Consider the following 20,640-nt stretch of genomic DNA (forward strand, 5'->3'; position numbering starts at 1 on the left):
ATTATACAACCTAATGGCTTCCCATCTCACTAAGAGTAAAAACCAAAATGCCCGCCATGGACTAAAAAACTGTGTAAGATCCAACCCCTCAATGACTCTCTGATCCCATGTCCTACTGTTCTTTCTCTTACTTGCTTTGTGACAGTCACACTGGACACCTTGCTCATCCCTGACACAGACAGGAATGACCTAATCTCAGGGCTTCTTACTGCCCTCACTTCCTTTAAGCCTCTACATAAATGCTATCTCTTCAATAAAGTTCACTTAGGCAACCTTATTATTATTATATTTTCCCCTAGGTACCTGACTCTTTTACTTGCTACTTTGAATGGAATTTTTCCCTTAATGACTCCTCAGTTAGGTCATTGCTTGTGTACAGAAACATGATTTTTGCACGTTAAATCCCACCACCTTGCTGAATCTGTTAATTAGTTCAAGTAATTCTGTTGCAGATTTCTCAGGATAATATCATGTCATCTGCAAATAATGAAAGTTTTACTTTTTCCTTTCCAATTTGGATGCTTTTTATTTCTTCGTTCTGCCTGACTGCTCCAACTAGAACTTCTCGTACAATGTTGAATAATGGTGACAGAGGGCATCCTTATCTCATTTCTGATCTTAGGGGGAAAGTTTTCAGTCTTTCTCCACTGAGTATGATGCTGGCTATCGGGTTTTCATGTATGCCCTTTATTATACTGAAGAAGTTACCTTTTGATTCCTATCTTTTGAAGTGACTTTATCAGAAAAGGATGCTGAATTTTGTCAAAAGCGTTTTCATCATCAATTGAGATGATCATGTGATTTTTCCTTTCAATTTGTTAATGTGCTGTAGTACATTAATGGATTTTGTGTTGAACCATCTTTGCATTCCTGGTATACACTCCACTTGGTCATGTTGTTTAATCTTTTAATGTGTTGTTGGATTCGATTTGCTAGTATTTTGCTGACCAAAGAAATCTAGGCAGTATATCTAATCTAACCTATCTTGGATTAATGTTAAAGCATCCTTAAAAATGTGCAATATCTTTGTCCCTAAAAATACTACAAAGCAAAATTTCTACTGGAAAGACTTACAACAAATTGAGATGGTATTTAATAAAGACTTTAGGAACAAAGAATTGAAAGTATCTTGGAAAAAATTAACCTGAAAAGTCTCAATAACAAAGTTAACAAATGGGGCTCACTCATTATGGGTTATCTGCAATGTTAGCAGGATTCTAACAATCTCATCATTTCTGCTTGATAGATCAATGAGAATTCTCCTTATTTCACTTTAGTGTTGATTTATGTAACAAAAGTATGATGGTATAAAGTGCAATAGGCAAAAGGTATCTGAATGTCAATTAAAGTGAAAGAGAGAGTCCAGAAAAATCTTTTTCTTTCTACACAGATGTAAAAGTCTAGAATTATCTGACTCAAAGGGGACAGAAAACTTGTTCTGCACTGTGTGCACATACACCTGTACATAATTATACATAAATACTGACATTATGATCATATCTTGATGCTGACAGAATCATGTAAAGTAACTAAGGATTATCTAAACTGAAAGGAAATCCTTCTTTGCTTAGAACTGTTTGCAAGAAAAGTTTCCTAAGATAAGGAAATTTTAAAAAAATCCTGATAAGTTTAACTGCATTTTTTACTTTCACCCTTGAAGTCAATCAAAGGTTAATTTTTAAAGCAGTTTCTCAAACAAAAATAGGAATTAATATTCCTTTTAAAATATGAAACCTGACAAATATCCCCTTATAAGGAGCTTGTGTTGCCAGCATTCTTAACAAGGAATCGATATGGGGCCTTTTCTAAAATTAAACTGCTTAATTTAAAACAATTTGAAAGGATAATTTCACTCTACAATGAAATCCTCACCATCCAGAACTCTTAGGTTAGTGATATTCTAGATATCTAACCCAGATTACATTATTTTAACCAACTTGATTAGGAAATGAACAACTACTATCTAAAATGAGTAATATATTCATCAAAAAATTACTTAAGCCTTCCTTGATGAGTAAGGAATGTCATTATGAGCATCAGTTCTATGCTGGGTTGTAACACATTGAGAAACCAAGGGCCATTAAATCTATTTTAATTAAGTGGCCCTACATAGCTTCCTTTTTAGTTCCCTCTTGAGTCTTCCAATTCCTAACACTTACTAATTCTATCATTATACACATCTGAAAAAAATATTACCTCACCAATTTGGCAAGACTCTGGAAAAAACATCAGGTTTGTTAGAGAATCTACAAAATGAAAGAAACATGCCTCTCAGGCAGTATGACACAGGATAATCAGGTGACTGCTCTGGGGTTCCCAAGACCTTTCTGTTTTCCTTTTGCTTGCAAATTATGTTCTGAACAGATAAGGTTGCCAGATATTTGAACTTCTAATGGTCAAGGTTTACTTTATACTAAAAATTCAAGATTGCAGCCACTGAATTTCCAATATAGAATGAAATGCGTGACCCACACACTACAACAAAGAGTCAAGTACTGCTTCTACCTAAGTCAAGGTTACCAACTTGATTATATTCTAGCGAGTGCTTAAGAAAGGAAAGGCTTTGGCCCATTTTCAAAAGCAAAAGCAAAAACAATACTTACCTTAAAATGTAATGTGTTCATAAAAAAAAAAAAAAAATCAAAAAACACATTCCAAAGTCTAATATAATTCTTTTTTTTAATTATCAATGCCATTATTCCCTGGCTAAAAGTACCATTTTTGTTCAAGATTTTAAAACTGGAGTTTCAAAGCCACTTACAAAAATGAGGATAAATTCAACTCAATAACATAAAAAATATCCAAATATTTAGCTTTTCTAACCATCCGGGGTATGTGAGGCACAAGGCAACAAACCCAATAGAACCAATGGATGGTTTGGCTGTTTTGCTGAAATGCTTAGGAGGCAAGACACTGAGGAAAATGAAACTAAACATGCTGCAAAGTAGAAATCGGTGGCTTCTTTGTAAGCCTTTTTGTCATCTCAGGCAGGTAATCAGATGTTGACCAGTCAAAGCAGAAAGAATATTGTGTGAATACTGACCTCCCTTTCCTGGTAAAGAGACATGAACTTATCCTTAGGCCCACAATTACTGGGCCAAATGGAGTATCTTTTACATCTTTCTGAATAAAATGGACAAAGGCTAAGGCAGCACTGAAAACATATAAATATAACCTTGTAAAACCTACTAGATCTACCGTGTTCCTCTTGTTAGTTTCTCCTAAGGAGCTTGTGCAGAACGTCTCCCATCGCTCCCTGACTTCATCTGGAAGATCTTTAGAGCAAGAAAAGAAAAAAAAGCATCATCATTACAGTGACCTGCACAGAGACCAACAGAGCAAACGTGTAAAGTGCAGGACAGCCCTAGGCTCATCAGGGGTGAAAGCGCCATCTTGGGTGAGTAAGTGAGTGATAGCCCAGTGCTTGGAGAGGAACAGATTTAGAAAATCTTTTGCAACCTGAATCCCAAGGACTTTCAGGAACCAGACATCCCCCAAATTGTCTAGATTTGAAACCAAGAGCCCCAAATAACCCCAAGGATCTAACAAGTTTCTGGAAATCTTTTGGTAAATTTGTTTCCAACAAGCTCTTCTGAGAAAGCTTTTGAGACTGGGGGGGTGGAGGGGTGGGAGTGGGGGCAGGACTAGTTGCCATTGCAAATTAAATTTAGGAAATGTTGCAAATGTCAGCTCCCACACACTTTTCTGAGACACACTGATTACATCCGGTCAACAAATATTTTATGGAACTCAGCCTGGTTTCCAAAAATGCTCTAAGACAATGTCTCCTAAACGTTTCTGCCACAGGCAGGCCTATGGACACACAAGCAACAGTGAAATCCCACCTTCTAGAAAACTTTCATGAAAAGGGTACACATGTTTTCCTGAGAGAGTGGAAGTACAGCTGTAATTTTGGAAGCCTTACTACAACAAAGTGGTCACTTGGCAACTCTGGTTTAAGCACACGTATGCACTCACATAAGCACACCCGGCAAGCAATTTCCATAAAAAGAATGATTAAAAAAACATACCACATCACATGGCTGCTCTTTGGTGAGGACAAAAACTGTGATGTCATAGCTTATATATACCTCCAGAAGCAAAACTGCAGGTAGGCTAGCTCCATTTTCCATCACTGAGAGACAACCATGCTTGTAACAACCATACTTATAACTCAAGAGCTAACAGCCTCTTGCACACACAAACATTCTTAAGAGATAAATAGAAGGGCACACTGGGAATTAATTTTCAGCAAGTTAACTCTGAATGTATTCTGTATCATAGGTATTAAAGAGTTTTCACATTCAGAGTAAGTCACAGGACTAAAAATTTCTTTGGTCGGAACCCAGGGTACAAAGACCTCTTCATGGTGTCATTTTAGGAAGAGATATGGTTGGGTGTCAGTATAAAAGGCACCCAGCACAGTTTCTGAGGTAAACTTAAGGCTGACTAAATTTAAATCCTAGTATACAAACAGTTCTCAAGAGCTTAATGCCCCTCACTTAATGATGGAGATATGGCAAATGTGCTGATGCATGGTTTAATATCCAAGTTCAAGGGTATATATATATATCTAGGCCTTCAAAAGAAAATAAAAAGCAAGTGTATGAAGACGATTGTATAATGATATACCTTTTACAATGTGATGGGAAAACCCTGTGTCTGATGCTCCTTTCATCTGCCCAGAGTATGGGCAGATGAGTAAAAAAATATGGATTAAAAACAAATAAATAATGGGGGGGATAAGGGGTAAAATAAATTGGGTAGATTGAAATACTAGGGTCAATGAGAGGGAGGAGGGGCAAGGGGTATGGGATGTATGAGTGTTTTTCTTTGTTGGAGAGATACAAATGTTCTAAAAATGATCACGATGATGAATCACAACTATGTGATGATAGCATGAGCCACTGATTGTATACCATGCGTGGACTGTACGTGTGTGAAGATCTGTGAATAAAAATATTTTTAAAAAAAGCAAGCATAATTATAGTTCAAGTGGTTCAAATACCAGAATACCTGTACTTCAGACTCAAAATGTTAGAGAATGATTTACTGAGCAATGCTTTTTGAGACTGACACTGCATAACTCTAGTATGCTGAACTTGGCCAAACCTGCTAATATTTACTAAAAGAACAGCAGAAATAAGAACAAAGATACATAGCAAAGAACTACATGGCTCAAATAAATTCCTAAGAACCTCATCCAAATTCTCCAGACAATTAACAAAATATAAAATTCCACAAATAGCTATTACATATGCTGTATATCCAGTTTACCCTTAATTCTTTTTTCCACTACAACAAAAATTTAGTTAAAACTCCATAAACTTACCTTTGATAAGTTGCTGTACTAATGTACTATTGGGGCCCTTATCGGTGCTATGCACGATACAGTTGGCTATTCTTGTGAGATGTCCCATGTAACCATGCCGTCTTCCTCCCTCAGCCCTATAAGAAATAAGAGATATTCAGATCCCTTACTGGATGGAGTGATGAAATAGTTTGGTTAACACTGTCTATTTAAGCAATCATTCTAAAATCTAAGGGGACAGAAGATGATGACCATGGACTGGAAATGAAGAAGTAAAGAAGTGGAGAGGAAGGAAAAGGCACAGAGTCCAAAATCTGTCTACTTAGAAGATTATACTGTAGTTTAAGCAACAGTATATACTGTATTTAAATATGCAAATCAAGCCATTAACCCTCAGCAATGCATTATCTTAAAAAACAACACAATACCTCACCCCACAGGAAACACTTGCTGATTGACTAACATGTCTTTTTTTTGTTACCTTTATGTAAAACTACTTTTCCAAATTTTAATTAGATTGTAGGGAACTCGGGTGAGTAATTCTGCTGGTTCTTTTCTTAAAAAAACAAAACAAAACAAAACAAAAAACCACAAATCTTAACCCTATCAATTAATAGATAATTAAATGCCAATGGCATGTCTCATTGTAAGCTATCACTTGTTCACAAACTGCCTGGAATACAGGAGAATATATTTATTCCTCTCCCCTTTTCTCCTATCTGGTATCTAATCTTTCCACTTCTGAATCATTCTTTACATTTAGGCAAACATTTCATATCAACATGATTTCTCTATTTACAAAATCCAAGACTTTTAATTCCATGAAACAGAAGACATTTGGTTGTAGACAGGGAAGAAACTGGAGACATTTTTGCTTAGAACTTTGAAGAGCCACCAAAAAAACTATTCTATACTTCAAGACTTGTCGGAAATACAGCATCTGGGAACACCGAGCGGTCAGAAGGCATAGGACTGGTCTCAACTAGTTGCTAAGAATATTAGTTTCACAAAAAGATTCAAAGACCCAAGTATTCCTTAAATGCCACTTCTTACTCATATGCTCATTTGCACAAGCCCACAGCTGAAAACAGAGACCCATCTTCAGGTTTTGGCCCAGGGCTTCCAATGTTCTCAGGACTATGGTGCAAGAAAACATTAGAAAAGCTCCTTCAAGACCCCTCAAGGTGGGAGGAATGTTACTAGTTACACCTCCAGACTGTGGAGCTAAAGGAGAGTGGGGAGATGGTACAATGGCTGGGTTCAGGTGTCAACTAGGCCAGGTGATGGTGCCAGCTGTCTGGTCAGGCAAATACTGGCCTGTTACTATAAGGATATTTTGTGGGTGGTTTATTAAATTATCAGTCAGCTACTGCATCTGTGGCCAATCATAGCTACAATTAACCAAAGGTGTGTCTTTTGAAGGGAGGGAATCTAATCAATTGGATTTAATTCAATCAATTAATTGAAGACTTTTAAGGGAAAAGAGAGAACTTTCCATTTTTCTTCAGCCAGCAGGTCAGGCTTTCCTGTGGAGTTTCTCGAGGAACTTCATCAGAGTTGCCAGCTTTGCGGCCCCAGAATTTTGGACTCTTACATTTCCACGGTTGCATGAGACATTTTTAGAAATCTCATATTCACAGATATCTCCTGATGGTTCTGTCTCTCTAAGAACTCAGACTAATACAGGTGGGGTCAGACATGGACAGAGATGTCAATCTGGCTCCACACAGCTACCCCAGAGGAGCACCATCTGGGAGAACACAGCTGAGGTGTGCTAAGACATGCTCCTTGCAACACCAAATTTCCCACACGAAGAGTGGAATCAAGGTGCTATCAGAGTTTATTAAGCAATTAAAAAAAAATCAAACTTCACAAAGTAAAGCTGACACCTCACATGCATTTCCTTACTCTCTGGGGGTAGGGTGGGGGTGGTGCACAAGATGCATCTGAATACACTCATGAGAAGACTTCTGGGAGAAACCAAAGGGACATGAGACAACTTTCTGGGGTGATGGAAATGGTCTTGCTCTTGACTGTGGGGATAGTTTCACACCAGGATATGTTTATCAGAATTCAAGAACTGTACAGGAGAAAAGGATGAATTTCATGTAGGAGAATATCCCAATAAACTTGACGCAGAGAAAAATGCGCACAAGAATTATGCCTTGAGAGCATTTTCAAAGCACACCCTATGCCACCCCCTTCAGAATCTCAGAGGTGACATGAAAGGTCATTAGGCACAGAAATGAATGCCTGTTACAGACAATAACACTATGAAAAAAAGTGCTGAATAACAAAGCTACTTACCTGTTAAAGACATCAAATAACCTTGCCCATCAAGTAATGAAAACGTTCTAAACCAAAAATACCAAGCTATTTCCCCCTCTAATCCATGTAGGAAGTGATCCTTCTATAGAATGAGCACAGTGTTCTGTTCTAATTCTGAAAAGCAATTTATTTCACAGCTTTATCTATCGATACCACATTATCCTCTCAAAAGAAAATCAGGTACCCAATAAGAACCCAGAAGTTTGTAAGGCAGTTCAGAGTTGGGGGTACTCCCAATTCCCTGGTTTCCCCTCAGGAGAGGTAGAATGACATGGAGATCTCAATGTAAATATTAGAAAAATATCTGTTATAATAATAAAATAATCTGGAGGTAACAAGAGAATTGTTTAACCTGGAAAGTTGTTAGTTATTTTAATTATTATTTAATAATCATGTAATTATTTTCACTTCTTTCTTTCTAGGGCAAGGGGTACATATACCTCAACTTATAAAGCAAACTGAATTCCTTTTAGAAAACAAGTTACTTACTGTTTCTTCTCATTCATTTCCCAGGCTTCCAGTATTCGTTCTATTAACTGACATTTTTGAAAAAGCTGAGTAAAAAAAGAATTTCAACATTTGTGTAAAAGTCAAAGTGTGAAACCTTTTAAATGAAACAACTCTAGTTAAACAGATGAGGTATGCACAGCATGGTAAGTATACTGGCTAAACTAAATGCAGTGTGGTGATAAGTTTACTCAAAGTCTTCCAAAAGATAACAGGGATTCAAAAGTCTCACTCAACCCTTCAACAGCGCATGTGCAGTCTAACTACAATATTACAGATACTTCCACATGCAAAGACTTAAGACAAAGCAAAGCCTGCTTTCATCAGCCATGAAAACTGGTCTCTGAAATACAGAGAATAACCAAAACTAAAATAGAATAATGATAATTATGTCCTCACAGAAAATAAAAATTTAACTTGGAATCACAGAACCTACAAGAAAGCAGCAGCCTAACTTCCTAAAGCACCTTTTAGCTGAAAGGGGTTTGCTCAACATAACTCAGAACTCATTTCTCCCATCTTTCAGCCATGAATTCAGCTCCAGAAATTAAACCCTAGAATTATCCTAATTGTTCAAGGTTTTTCTGAGGTATTTAGAATTCTGCAGTTCTTCTCACTTTCAAAGCACCTCTAAATCTTCAAATCTGATAGTTTCATAAAATAGGCAGACCATTTGAAATACCTTTTACTTAAAAAAGATTGTTCATTTATAATGGGTATTTGCCCAAGATTGCATTTATATTATCATTGATAAAAAATACAATGAAAACATGACAGTTAAATATTTACATCCTAAAAGCTAACCTCATGTTCTTTAACCTCAATTTTGTTCTTGGTGAGATGGAAAATGCTATAATAAGGACTGGAAGAAAAAAATAAGACCAAGTGAGCTTACATGTTTCAATAATAAATTGTCACCAGTGGAGTCTTGCTCAGCAATTGTGCCATTTTCTGTATTTTCAAAAGGACTTGCAAGAATCAGTGCAATACAAATTTCCACTTGTGTATGTAAAAAGTTATTCCAAGTGTATTTGAAGAACATGTCCTACAAAAAAGAAAAGCAATATTTTAATTTAGTTATTTCAAAGTATAAGCCATTACTTTAATACATTTACCAAATGGTGATTTAATGGTTTAAAGTAAAATGATCTTTATCAGCACAATAAAACTAATTTAAATGAACACAAGTTTATGTTACAGGTCTGAAACATCAAGCATGAACAGCCTAAATAATATCTATTTGTCTGACATGCTGAAATTTTCATGGAATCAAATAGAAATCAACAACAAACATATAAAGAAGACAAGAAGAGTAAGTCTCGCAAATAAAAAATTCTTTTTCTTTCTTTCTTCTTTTTTTTTTTTTGCATGGGCAGGCACAGGGAATCAAACCTGGGTCTCTGGTATGGCAGGCAAGACTTTTCAACTTTTTTTTTTTAAAATATTAATTACCATCATGTAATTATCAGTACCCTGATAATTTTCAGTACCCTGCAATAATGACATTCCTTTGTTCTTCCTCATGCAAAAATATTTTTAAAATTGTACCTTGTACATTTCATTATTATTATACACTCTAGGCATTCCTAGATTATACCATCTCAATCTTTAATATCTATCTTTCTTTCTGATTTCATTTATGTCCCCAGTCCTCCTCCCTCTATCATTCTCACATGCAGCTTCATTCAGTGTACTTTTCAACTTCTGAAGCAACTATTTCAAATATTAAATTCAGTGAATTTTCAACAGTGTTTAATGAAATTAATGAGAATTTCCATTTGATTCAACAAATATATACTGACAGCTTTTGTGCAGGGCACTGTGCTAGGTTTGATAAGGAGACACAGTAGACAATCTTGAGGTGCTCACAACTTAACAATAACCATTCAGACATTCGAACACTCAGAGAACTTTCAACCGAATGGAGCAAAACAGAAAGGAGGCCTGAAAGGTGGGGATGTGTGAATCTCCTCAGAGTACAAAGGTTTCCTAAATTCCCTTAAAAAGTTGTATCATCGCAAAAAGGAAGAAATACAATACATAAAGGCACAAAATGCATAGTTAGAGTGGGTATTCAGGATATTGTTGAGTCTGGTTATCTAATTTCAAAAGAAAAAGTAATGATTAATTTTAGGAGATTTATCAAATTCATTATCACTAAAAAGTAGTTGTCAAGTTTAAAGCATTCCAGATGCCATTAAGAACACTCCTGATTCATGGGAGGAGGTCAAATATCACTGTTAATAGGAGTCTGGAAGAAGCTGATTCCAGCAGTCATAGAAAACTGAGGGATTCCAGACTTCAGTGGGGGAAGAAACCGCACATATGATAGAAACAGCAAAAGAACTAGTATTAGAAGTAAAGCCTGAAGATGGGATTGAACTGCTATAATTGTGTGATAAATTTTTTTTAATACTTTTATTGAGAAATCATCTCACTCATTTTTTGCTTCTTATGGATAAGTAAAGAAAATGGTTTTTAAAAAATATTTTTATTGAGAAATCTTTATACATTCTTTGCTTCTTATGAATGAGTAAAGAAAGTTGTTTCTTTTTTTTAAAAAAAAACCTTTACTTAGAAATCTTCATATACAATCTATACATCCACGGTATACTGTAAATGGCTCATAAATATCATCAACATGATCATTTTTAGAACATATACATCACTCCAGAAAAATAAATAAAAAGAAAAAACTCATACATTCCATACCCCTTACCCCTCCCTCTCACTGACCACAGTATACCAATGTATTCCATTTTTTATCCTTTATCCCCCATTATTTATTTTTTTATGCTTATTTTTTACTCATCTGCCCCTAACCTGGATAAAACAGGCATCAAACACAGGTTTTCACAATCACAAGGTCAAATTGTGAAAGCTATATAGTTATACAACCATCTTCAAGAATCAAGGCTACTGGAACACAGCTCAACAGTTTCTAGTACTTCCCTCCAGCCACTTCCATACACCACAAACTAAAAAGGTATCTCTAATGCATAAGAATAACTTTCAGGATAATCTCTGGACTGTCTGAAATCTCTCAGCCACTGAAGCTTTATGATACCAGGTCCCACCTCATCCTGGGAGTACTGTTCCATGTTGCCAGGGAGAGTTACATCCCTGGGAGTCATGTCTCAGGTAGGGGGGAGGGCAGTGAGTTCACCTACTGACTTTCATACCTTCAGTGCTTTAGCTCAGAGTCTCAGGTTTCCTGAGATGCAATCTACTCCTTGTGAAGATGCTGTGACCATTATTGAAATGACAGTAAAGGATTTAAAATATTTATCAGTGTATTGATAAAGCAGTGGTAAGGATTTGAGAGGACTGACTCCAATTTTGAAAGACGGTCTACCCTGAGTAAAATGCTATCAAACAGCATCGCATGCTAGAGAGAAATCTTCTGTGAAGGGATGAGTCAGCTTATGTGGCAAACTTCACTGCTGTCTTATTTTAAGAAAGTGCCATAGCCACTCCAACCTTTAGCAGCCACCACTCTGTTCAATCAGCAGTCATCTACATCAAGGCAAGAGCCTCCACCAGCAAAAAGATGATGAGCATCTGAAGGATCAGATGAGGATTCACGTTTTTTAGTAATAAGGTATTTTTAAATTAAGATATGTACATTGTTGTTTTTTTTTTTAGACATAATGCTATTGCACACAACAGACTACAGTATAGTATAACCATAACTTCTACATGCACTGGAAAACAAAAAACTTCTGTGATTCACTTTACTGTGATATTCCATATATTGCGGTGGTCTGGAATTGAACCTGGAATATCTCTGAGTATGCCTGTATATATAAAAAAGTTCTCACTTCACTAATAATCAAAGAAACATAAACCAATTTTTATCTGTCAAACCAGCAAAGAGGAAAAAGGGTGCCCTCATCACCGACATGGAGGCCTGGAGGCATTTGTAAACACCGATGATCAGAGTGCAGAGGCTATGGGACAGCAGTCAGTTGCATGTACGATGTTCAGGAGTGAAGAAGGCTTGTTATAAAACAGGAATGGAGAGGAAGAGTCCATTTGTATTAAAAGTACAACAAATATATGCAGTTAGTGGATACCTGTAGGGTACTAACTACCCTCTTCTCAGAAGTGACCCCTTTCCACAGTGCCTGGCCTTTGGCAGCACTTTTTGTACCTCACTTCAATGGCTGAAGCCACTTGGACAGGGGTAGATGCCTGCCTGCACAGAGCCTCTCTTCTAGGGCCATGGAACGGAGACAGAGATGCTGAGCCAGTGGATCATGGACACACAGCTGTACGTATATACAGAGAAGCAGACAGAGTGTCTTAGCAAGGAACAGAGGTAAAAGGCCATGGGGTCCCCAGTTTCCTGGTGGCTCTCATGCTTCTTGGTTATATAAAAGGGTCCCTTTGGCAGTATGGAAGGACTTCATGTCCTTGGGTATCATAAACTATTATATGCTTAAGAAAACTGCCCTTGTTTGTATAAGTCAGTTAAGGGGATTTCTGCTACAATCAAAAGAACCTTAATGAAATTATTATGATGATGAATAAACAACTATGCAATAATATTGTGAGTTATTGATTATATATCAAGAATGGAATGATTATATGGTAAGAATGATTGTGTTTGTATGTTGTTATGTCTAATAAGTAAATAAATAAAAAAGAACCTTAATGTTGGGGCATTAGACAAACATTAATGGAATTAGTAGAACACAGAATGCACAGAAGAAAAAACCTAGAAGGTTTTAAAAAAAACATTTTTGTTTACCAATGTTTTCTAAAAATTCATATACCACTTTAGTCACGGCAACTAAGCTGTTTTAGTCCCATGTTTGCCTCTGACAGGCCTGAGTAAGGAGAAAGACAACTCACCAATGGTGGGAGCACAAATATCTTAGGTGCACTTAAGGTAGCAACATCTACTTATTTTCAAACACGCAAACCATCTAATTCAGTAATCCCACTTCAGGAACTTCAGTTCAGAAATATTCACACAAGTATGCAAGGATGTATGAAAAGGGATGTTTAGTGCAGCCTATTGTGAAATTAGAAACAACACAAATGCCCATAATTTTTGCTAACTGCTAAAAGCTGTACAGATGCTTCTAAAAAGCAGGGTTTGAGAAAAAGAAGTATCACTAAAAATTAATGGAAAACCGCTGTTCCCAAATGATGCAAACAGTAGAATCCCATTTTTTAAAATAGTAATATAACACCTACATACACATGAATGAGTACAGGAAAAAAGTCAAGGGTATTAGGAGAATGTTTCATTTTATAGGTTTGGTTTTTTTTTAGTTGTTTTTATATTTTTATATTCGGGGATGGTAGGGAGGTGGTGCATAAGTAAATTAACAAAATGTGAATTAGTTTTACAATTTAGGGGAAAAAATAGTCAAATGCAAAGGACACCCTGAAGGGGGCAACTGTATTCTGTCTCTTGCCTGTTAAAACTGAGCTTCCCTCAGGGAGAAACCTGTATTCTAGTCACCCATGAAATCCTTTATTATATTCTTCACATTCAGCAACATTAAACAACTAGTAAAAAATTGCAAGCATTCAAAACGTACAATAAACTCAAGGCAAAAATATTTACAAAATTGCTTATGCTCAGACCAAGAACAAGTCATTGAAACATATTGAAAATGTGTAAATTTGTAAGTTAAGTTATAGATTTATAGCAGATCAAGGACAAATTAAGACGTGTAAGCGAGAGATCTTACCAATATGACTCCAATGCTATTCAGTTCAATAAGGTCCCCGTTCACACTGCTGGTGTGTGTCTGAAGGAGACTGGCGATCAACCGGATCACATTCAGGCGGGTGTTTCCCACAGGAGGATCCAGTACACCCCATGTGGTCTTCATCACACTTTTCTGAGGGAGAAAAAGCTTTCCAATTAAGACGATTAAACAAACAAACCAACAAACATAAAGGGTTTGTGCTAAGATATAACACCAGGTAAACTGACCATGCAAATAATGTGAGCTGACTTTTACACTGGAAGGAAAATTTGAAACTGCTTCTAATAAGTTTAAGATATGGTGAAATAACAAGGGAGAGAGAAAACTACAGAAATTCATGAAAAATGAGTACAATGTTCCAAAACCTGACCAGAAATTTAAGAAGCTAAACGAAGTCACAAGTGGTTTGGAACACAGTCCTCCTCTTTGCCAAATCTGTGATAAAAATACAAACTCAAAAGTTGCCTCTGGGTCACAATCCTGAAATGTGATCCACCTAAAACCTGTTCTTGTCCATAAAAGGATATTGCCATAGTTTGAAAGCACAAAAGACAGAAGCAGAACATTTCAAATTTCAAAGGTTTGACAGTTAAGAGTGACAAATTGTAGTCAACCAGTTAGGTTGCCCTTTCTGAACTTCCCCAGCCACACTAGCACCCACTCCCGCTTGCTCCATCTGTGCTCCTGGCCTTCACCTCTTAGGGCCTAATGGAATGATAGGCTTAGTTTTACTCCATGTAAGACAACACTAATCGACAGACTTCTTAAAAATCTTAATGGATCTACTTACACACCACATTATAGAGTAAAATCAGATACCAACTGACCTCACTCACTCCTAGGAGTAAAAGAGAGGAAGTCCAAACGAGACACTGCCTTATTTTTGAATCAGGGCCAAGAAGAATAAAAATGTGAGAATCCACATTAGATGTTGCCTTGTTTTTCCACCTAGAAAGAAGATGGGTAGGCCATCTAAGACACAGGTCAGTGGCACTTTATCACATACCCCTCTTCTTTCTCAGACCCTTTTTCCCATCTCCACCTTCCATTTGTGATTTTCTCTCTCCTGAATCCTTTTTTTTTTCCTTCCTTATTCTATTCTTTCCCTCTTAGGTCTGGCATGAAGAATGCCACTGACAGTAGTTGTCAAACACCAAAAGAGGCACCTTCCCTGAGGATGACAGCCAAACACTGCAGTCTGCATCCAACACAGGCTGGATTCAGGCACGATGTGGCAGAAACCAGCCCAGAGGATGAGGGAACACCAGAGCAGAGGGGGAGCCAACACTCCCTCACTGGTACTATCACCCATCTTAAAAGACAATGTGGAAGCTAGGTTTGACTCCCTAAGTTGTAGATATTTTCAAATCGTTTTGTGCTCTCTCCTTCCCAAAATGGCTAAAGAAACAGAAAACTTCTAAGAGTCAGAAGACAGAAACTAACATAACTTCCCCATAACTCAGAGTAGACAGCCACAGACACACACTTTATGATGGTGAGGACATGGGTGCCACTGATAAAGGGCAGAGGGAAGAGGAAGGTGTAAGAACTGGTGCTGGGAACAGAAATCCACCCTATGGATTTCAGAAGGAGCATGGCCCTTCCGACTTAAATCTCCACACCAACCTCAGGGGCATGGGGTGTGAAAAGAACACCAGGTATGGACTACTGATAACACTTCCATAGGCCTTCATTTTCTGTTGTTTGTGCTTTCTGGGGCCTGCTTGAGTGAACTGTCAGTTTTAGGCTAGCACACTATGCTCTCTACTGAAAAACTAACACTCCAAGTCATACCTCTTTCCATGCTGCACACTCAGCTTTCTACTTCTTAAATAAGGTATCTATCTATCCGACAGACTGTGGTGCTGCTTCAACTCTGTATAAGAAAACTTTCTTATACAAAGACCAGTCCTTGAAAAATTAACTTTACATTGAAAACATAAAAAAAATGTTAGAAGTCATTCCTTTTATAAAAATTTGTAGACGGAACAAAAAAAACTAGTTTCTGAAGCAAATATCTTGCTTAATTTTAATGCTACCCCACTCATCAAATGTAGAAAATATACAGAAATATATAATGAAATATTTATTTATATAGAAATAAAATCCAATTAAAAACTAGTTTGCTAAAATAGGATCAAAAACAAAAACAGCTGGCAGTGTGGCTTTGAGTGAGTTTTGTACATGCTGATTATAGATAGCTGCATCACTCTCAAGATTCATATACTTTTCAACAACTATTTAAACAGAATTATTAGGCTGGCCAGCCATGCTTAAGATGACAGACCTACCTTGGGTGGTTCAAGCAGGAGTTCATGAAAAGATCCAAGTCTTCCTCTGATGGCTTCGAGAACACTTTTGTTGACTGAACAAGCTGAATGACTCATGCCTGGTGGGCAGATCTCTATATGGCCTTCAAATCTTGAAACAAAAGTTAATTTTACTTATAATTTCAGAATAAATTATTCAGGCTGCACAGTACCAGCCACGGAGGAATACAAATAATCATTGCATATAAACATTCCTGGCTGTAATAAACTGGAAGAGGATGTAATAAACCAGAAGAGGGGATAATAAAACCTCGATGGGGACCAGCTGATAAGACCTGAAATGCAAAGGGATATACTGTCAGGTGAGAAATGATATGCAATCTCTTCACAATCTCCAATATCTCCTAATTCCTTAAAACTATTATACTAGTAGCAGTTCTATCTAACTGTTCAGAAAATTTGGAAAGCAAAATGAGATGTGACCCTTGAATTACAGGGCACACCCTTTCACCTGCCAGTTTCAGAGGTTTATAATAGACCTGTGCTTACAGTTTTTCTTGGGTAATCAATATTGTTTCCTATTGAAAAAGTTAAATTTACTCCTTTAGGCTTAAAATATTCCTCTACATAAAGCTCAAACTATATTCATTATAAACCACCCCTTATAGGAAAACAATTACATGTAAAATGAGACTTCCAAATCCCAACTGGTATTAGTACTTCCAGGTACAGTGTTTCTCAAAATGGGAGCCGGATAGAGTCCAGGGAGTGAGGAGAGGTATCAGATAATAGGAATTCTAAACACCTGATATGAAGTGTGAACTAAAGGATATATCTGAAAGTGGTATGTCAGCTCGAAAGTAGCATAAAATAGTGTTCATAATCTACTTATTGGAGCCAGACTACCTCAGATCAAAACCCAGTTCTTCACCTGCAACCCAAAAAGGAAATCAGGGTTCATACCAGATCTTCTTCCCAGGACTGCAGTCAGGATTGCCCTAATGTATACAAATGGCACCTAGAGAATGCTTGCTGTTATTACTATTACTGAAAAACACTACAAATTCTCGCCTGCCATGCTGGAGACCTGGGTTCCATTTCTGGTGCCTGTCCACGTGAAAAACAACAACAACAACAAAACAGCACTCTACACATATAAGTGATCTGCTAACTCTAAGAACTACATTTAACAGTATTCAGAAATTCAATTATTGGGAAAAGGAAAAAAACTTTTTGCTTCAATTATGGTATATTTTAATGTGTAGAGGTTTTAACAATTTATATGGCTTAATACAGCTTCTTCATTATAGTTTCTATATAGGATATCTTATTCAAAAGTTCTATGCACTCCTGTAATTCTTTGAGTGTTTGCATATTTTTTTTCTTCTATTATTTTTAATTCATCTAGAATTTATTTTTGTCTAAAATAACAGGTATAGGCATAATTCTCTTTCTCCAACTGATAGGTCATTTCCTCAGTCATGTTTATAGAAAAATTTGCCTTTCCCCATTTACTTGAAAAACTAGATTAAACCATATAATAAAATTCTTCAATCATCAACATCAAGTTTATTTCTTCATCTAATAAATTCTTGGTGAACATTTAATTTATGAACCAACGTAGGTCCCAATGGTAGATACCCATGGTGCTTTAACACTTATAGTGTTATGACACAGGCATATTTATTATAACAATGCATTTTAATATTCAGGAGGCAAGTGATCCCACCCAACAGTCTTGCTCAAAAATTCCTGGCTACCTCATCTTTTAATCCTTCCAAATATACTCAGCAATTTGGCAAAATCAAAACAAAAACTGTTACTATTCAGATGAGAGCTATATTATATCTGGAACTTAAATCTGGAAAGGTATAAGAAATGTATGTTTTATGTGTCAGGAGTTGATTCCATTTCATTGCTGAGAAGAAATCCATTGTACTGATACAGTTCAGTATTCGCCCGTTTAAGGGCAGTTTGACACGTTCACAGTTTTTGAAGATCACGAATAAAGCTGATGTAAACATTCACATACAGATTTTTGCATAACGTTAAGTTTTTCTTTTACTTAAGTAAATACCTAGCAGTCAAATAAATGCTTGTTTAACTTTGTAAGAAACTGCCAAGTGGTGTTAGAAAGTGGCTGCCTCATTTCGCATTCCCAGCAGTACAGCAAGCTTCCAGTTGGTCTTTATTTATGTATCTGCTCAAATCTTTTGACTTTAAAAAAATTGGGCTGTTTGCTTTTTTTGGTCAAGTGCTCACTGTATAGTCCTGGTATAAATCCTCTCTCAGACAGATGTGATTTGTAAATATTTTTCTGGTAGTCTATGGCTTGTCTTTGTATTTTCTTAACAGAATCTTCTGAAAAGATCTTAAAATTTTAATGTAGTCTTAAATTACCAATTTTTCTTTTTGGATTGGGCTTTTGGTGACATATCTAAGAAATCTCCACCTAACTCTAGGGCCAAGGTTTTGTTTTCTTCTAGAACTTTTTTCACATTAGTTCTATGATCCTTAACTTTAGCATAATGTGCAAGGTACACATCAAAGTTCAACTTATTACATATGGATGCCCAACAGTTCCAGCACCACTTGTTGAAAAGGATATCTTTTGCCACTGAATTGTCTCTGTACCTTTGTCACACACAAACTTTATGGGTCTGTTTCTGGATTCTCTGTTCTGCTCCAGTGACCTATACATTCATCCTTTGACCAGTACCATATGGGCTGAGGTACTGACTACTGTGGCTTTATAGTAGGTCCTGAAATCAGAGAGTGTGAGTCCCTCTTTTTGTTTTTCTCTTTTAAAATGGTTTTGGCTGTTTTATCTCCTTTGAATTTCCATGTAAGTTTTAGAATTACCCTGTTGATTTCTATAATAAAACAAATCTGGATTTTGTTTGAGAATGTACTCACTCTACAAATTAATTTGGGGGGAGTAACATTTCAATAATATTGATTCTTTTAATCCATGAATATAGTATCTTTTTCTATCTATTTAGGTTATCTTTTATTTCATTAGTATTTATGGTTTTCAGCATTAGAACTTGAGCATATTTTTTAGGTTTGTATCTAAGTATTTCCTGCTCCTTATTCTACTATAAATGATACTTTAAAAAAGTTCAAAAGTTCTAATGGTTCATGGCTTGTATGTAGAAGTACAACTGACTTTGAATATTGACCTCGCATCCTCCATTCTTGCTAAATTTACTCGTCAGTACTAGGAGATTTTTGTAGATTCTTAATGATTTTCTATGAAGGTAATCTTGACATCTGTGAACAGATAAAGTTTCATATCTTCCTTCACAATCTGTATCAATTTCTTTCTTGCCTTACTGCACTGGCTCTAGCTTTAGAACATGGTTGAAAGTAGAAAGATACGAATTACAAATAAAGTGAATAAAAGGAAAACTTTTCTTTTGTTTCCTACAGACACTGAAAGAATAAGACAATCTTAAAAAACAACTTACTTAACAAATTCAGTGGTTTAGGCGAAATGGATAACTTCCTTAAATAGGTAATGTGGATAGTCCTATATCTATACAAAAAGTTGAATTCACATGTGAAACCTTCCAACAAAGAAAACTCCTAGCCCAAGACTGGCTTAAAAGTTTGGCTACCAAAGATTTAAAGACTCTACCAGAATATAGAAGAGGGACACTTCCCAAATCATTTTGTGAGGCCAGCACTATTTTGATAACAAAACTAGACAAAATATTACAGGAAAAAAAAATCTGCATACCAAGATCCCACAAGAGCTTAGATGCTAAATTCCTAAGAAAATATTAGTAAATCAAATCCTCCAAAATATTAAACCATACCATGCCATGGTTTACCTCGGAAAAGTGCAAGGGTGATTTATCATTCAAAAATCGCTGTAATTCATATCACCAGACTAAAGGTGAAAAAAACAAATGATCACCTTATTCATTTATGATAAAATCCTCTTAGCAGATTAATAGAAAAGTACTTGAGAACTGATAAAAGGCCTCTTAAAAAAGTAAAAAATAAAACACAAATCCCTATAGCTAACATCATTTTTAGTAGTAAAACACTGAAATGATTTTCCCCTAAAATGGGGGAGCATGGGAAGGACAGTTGCAATTACCACTCCTCCTTTTCAACCTTGTTGAAATTTTGTAATTCTGGTAGAGTCTTTAAATCTTTGGTAGCCAAACTTTTAAGCCAGTCTTGGGCTAGGAGTTTTCTTTGTTGGAAGGTTTCACGTGTGAATTCAACTTTTTGTATAGATATAGGACTATCCACATTACCTATTTGAGGAAGTTATCCATTTCACCTAAACCACTGAATTTGTTAAGTAAGTTGTTTTTTAAGATTGTCTTATTCTTTCAGTGTCTGCAGGGAACAAAAGAAAAGTTTTCCTTTTATTCACTTTATTTGTAATTCGTATCTTTCTACTTTTTTCTTAGTTGCTGTGGCAAGAGATTTTTCAATTTTATTGATCTTTTCAAAGAACCAGATTTTGGTTTCACCG

The 20,640-nt window shown here is 36.2% G+C and overlaps 1 protein-coding gene across 10 annotated transcripts in view; it reads right to left on the minus strand.

Moving 5' to 3' along the window:
• The window catches only part of PPP6R3 (protein phosphatase 6 regulatory subunit 3), a 201,272-nt gene that overhangs the window by 45,221 nt on the left and 135,411 nt on the right, over nt 1-20,640 (minus strand). For all 10 annotated transcript variants that reach the window (XM_077115458.1, XM_077115457.1, XM_077115455.1 and 7 more), the window contains 6 exons: nt 16,167-16,296; nt 13,855-14,007; nt 9,042-9,191; nt 8,129-8,193; nt 5,333-5,448; nt 3,190-3,275 (listed from right to left, as the gene is read on the minus strand). In XM_077115458.1, coding sequence (XP_076971573.1) covers nt 3,190-3,275; nt 5,333-5,448; nt 8,129-8,193; nt 9,042-9,191; nt 13,855-14,007; nt 16,167-16,296 — 700 coding nt within the window. The remainder of the gene's footprint in view (nt 1-3,189; nt 3,276-5,332; nt 5,449-8,128; nt 8,194-9,041; nt 9,192-13,854; nt 14,008-16,166; nt 16,297-20,640) is intronic.

Source organism: Tamandua tetradactyla, chromosome 9, assembly GCF_023851605.1.
Source record: "Tamandua tetradactyla isolate mTamTet1 chromosome 9, mTamTet1.pri, whole genome shotgun sequence".
Taxonomy (NCBI): domain Eukaryota; kingdom Metazoa; phylum Chordata; class Mammalia; order Pilosa; family Myrmecophagidae; genus Tamandua; species Tamandua tetradactyla.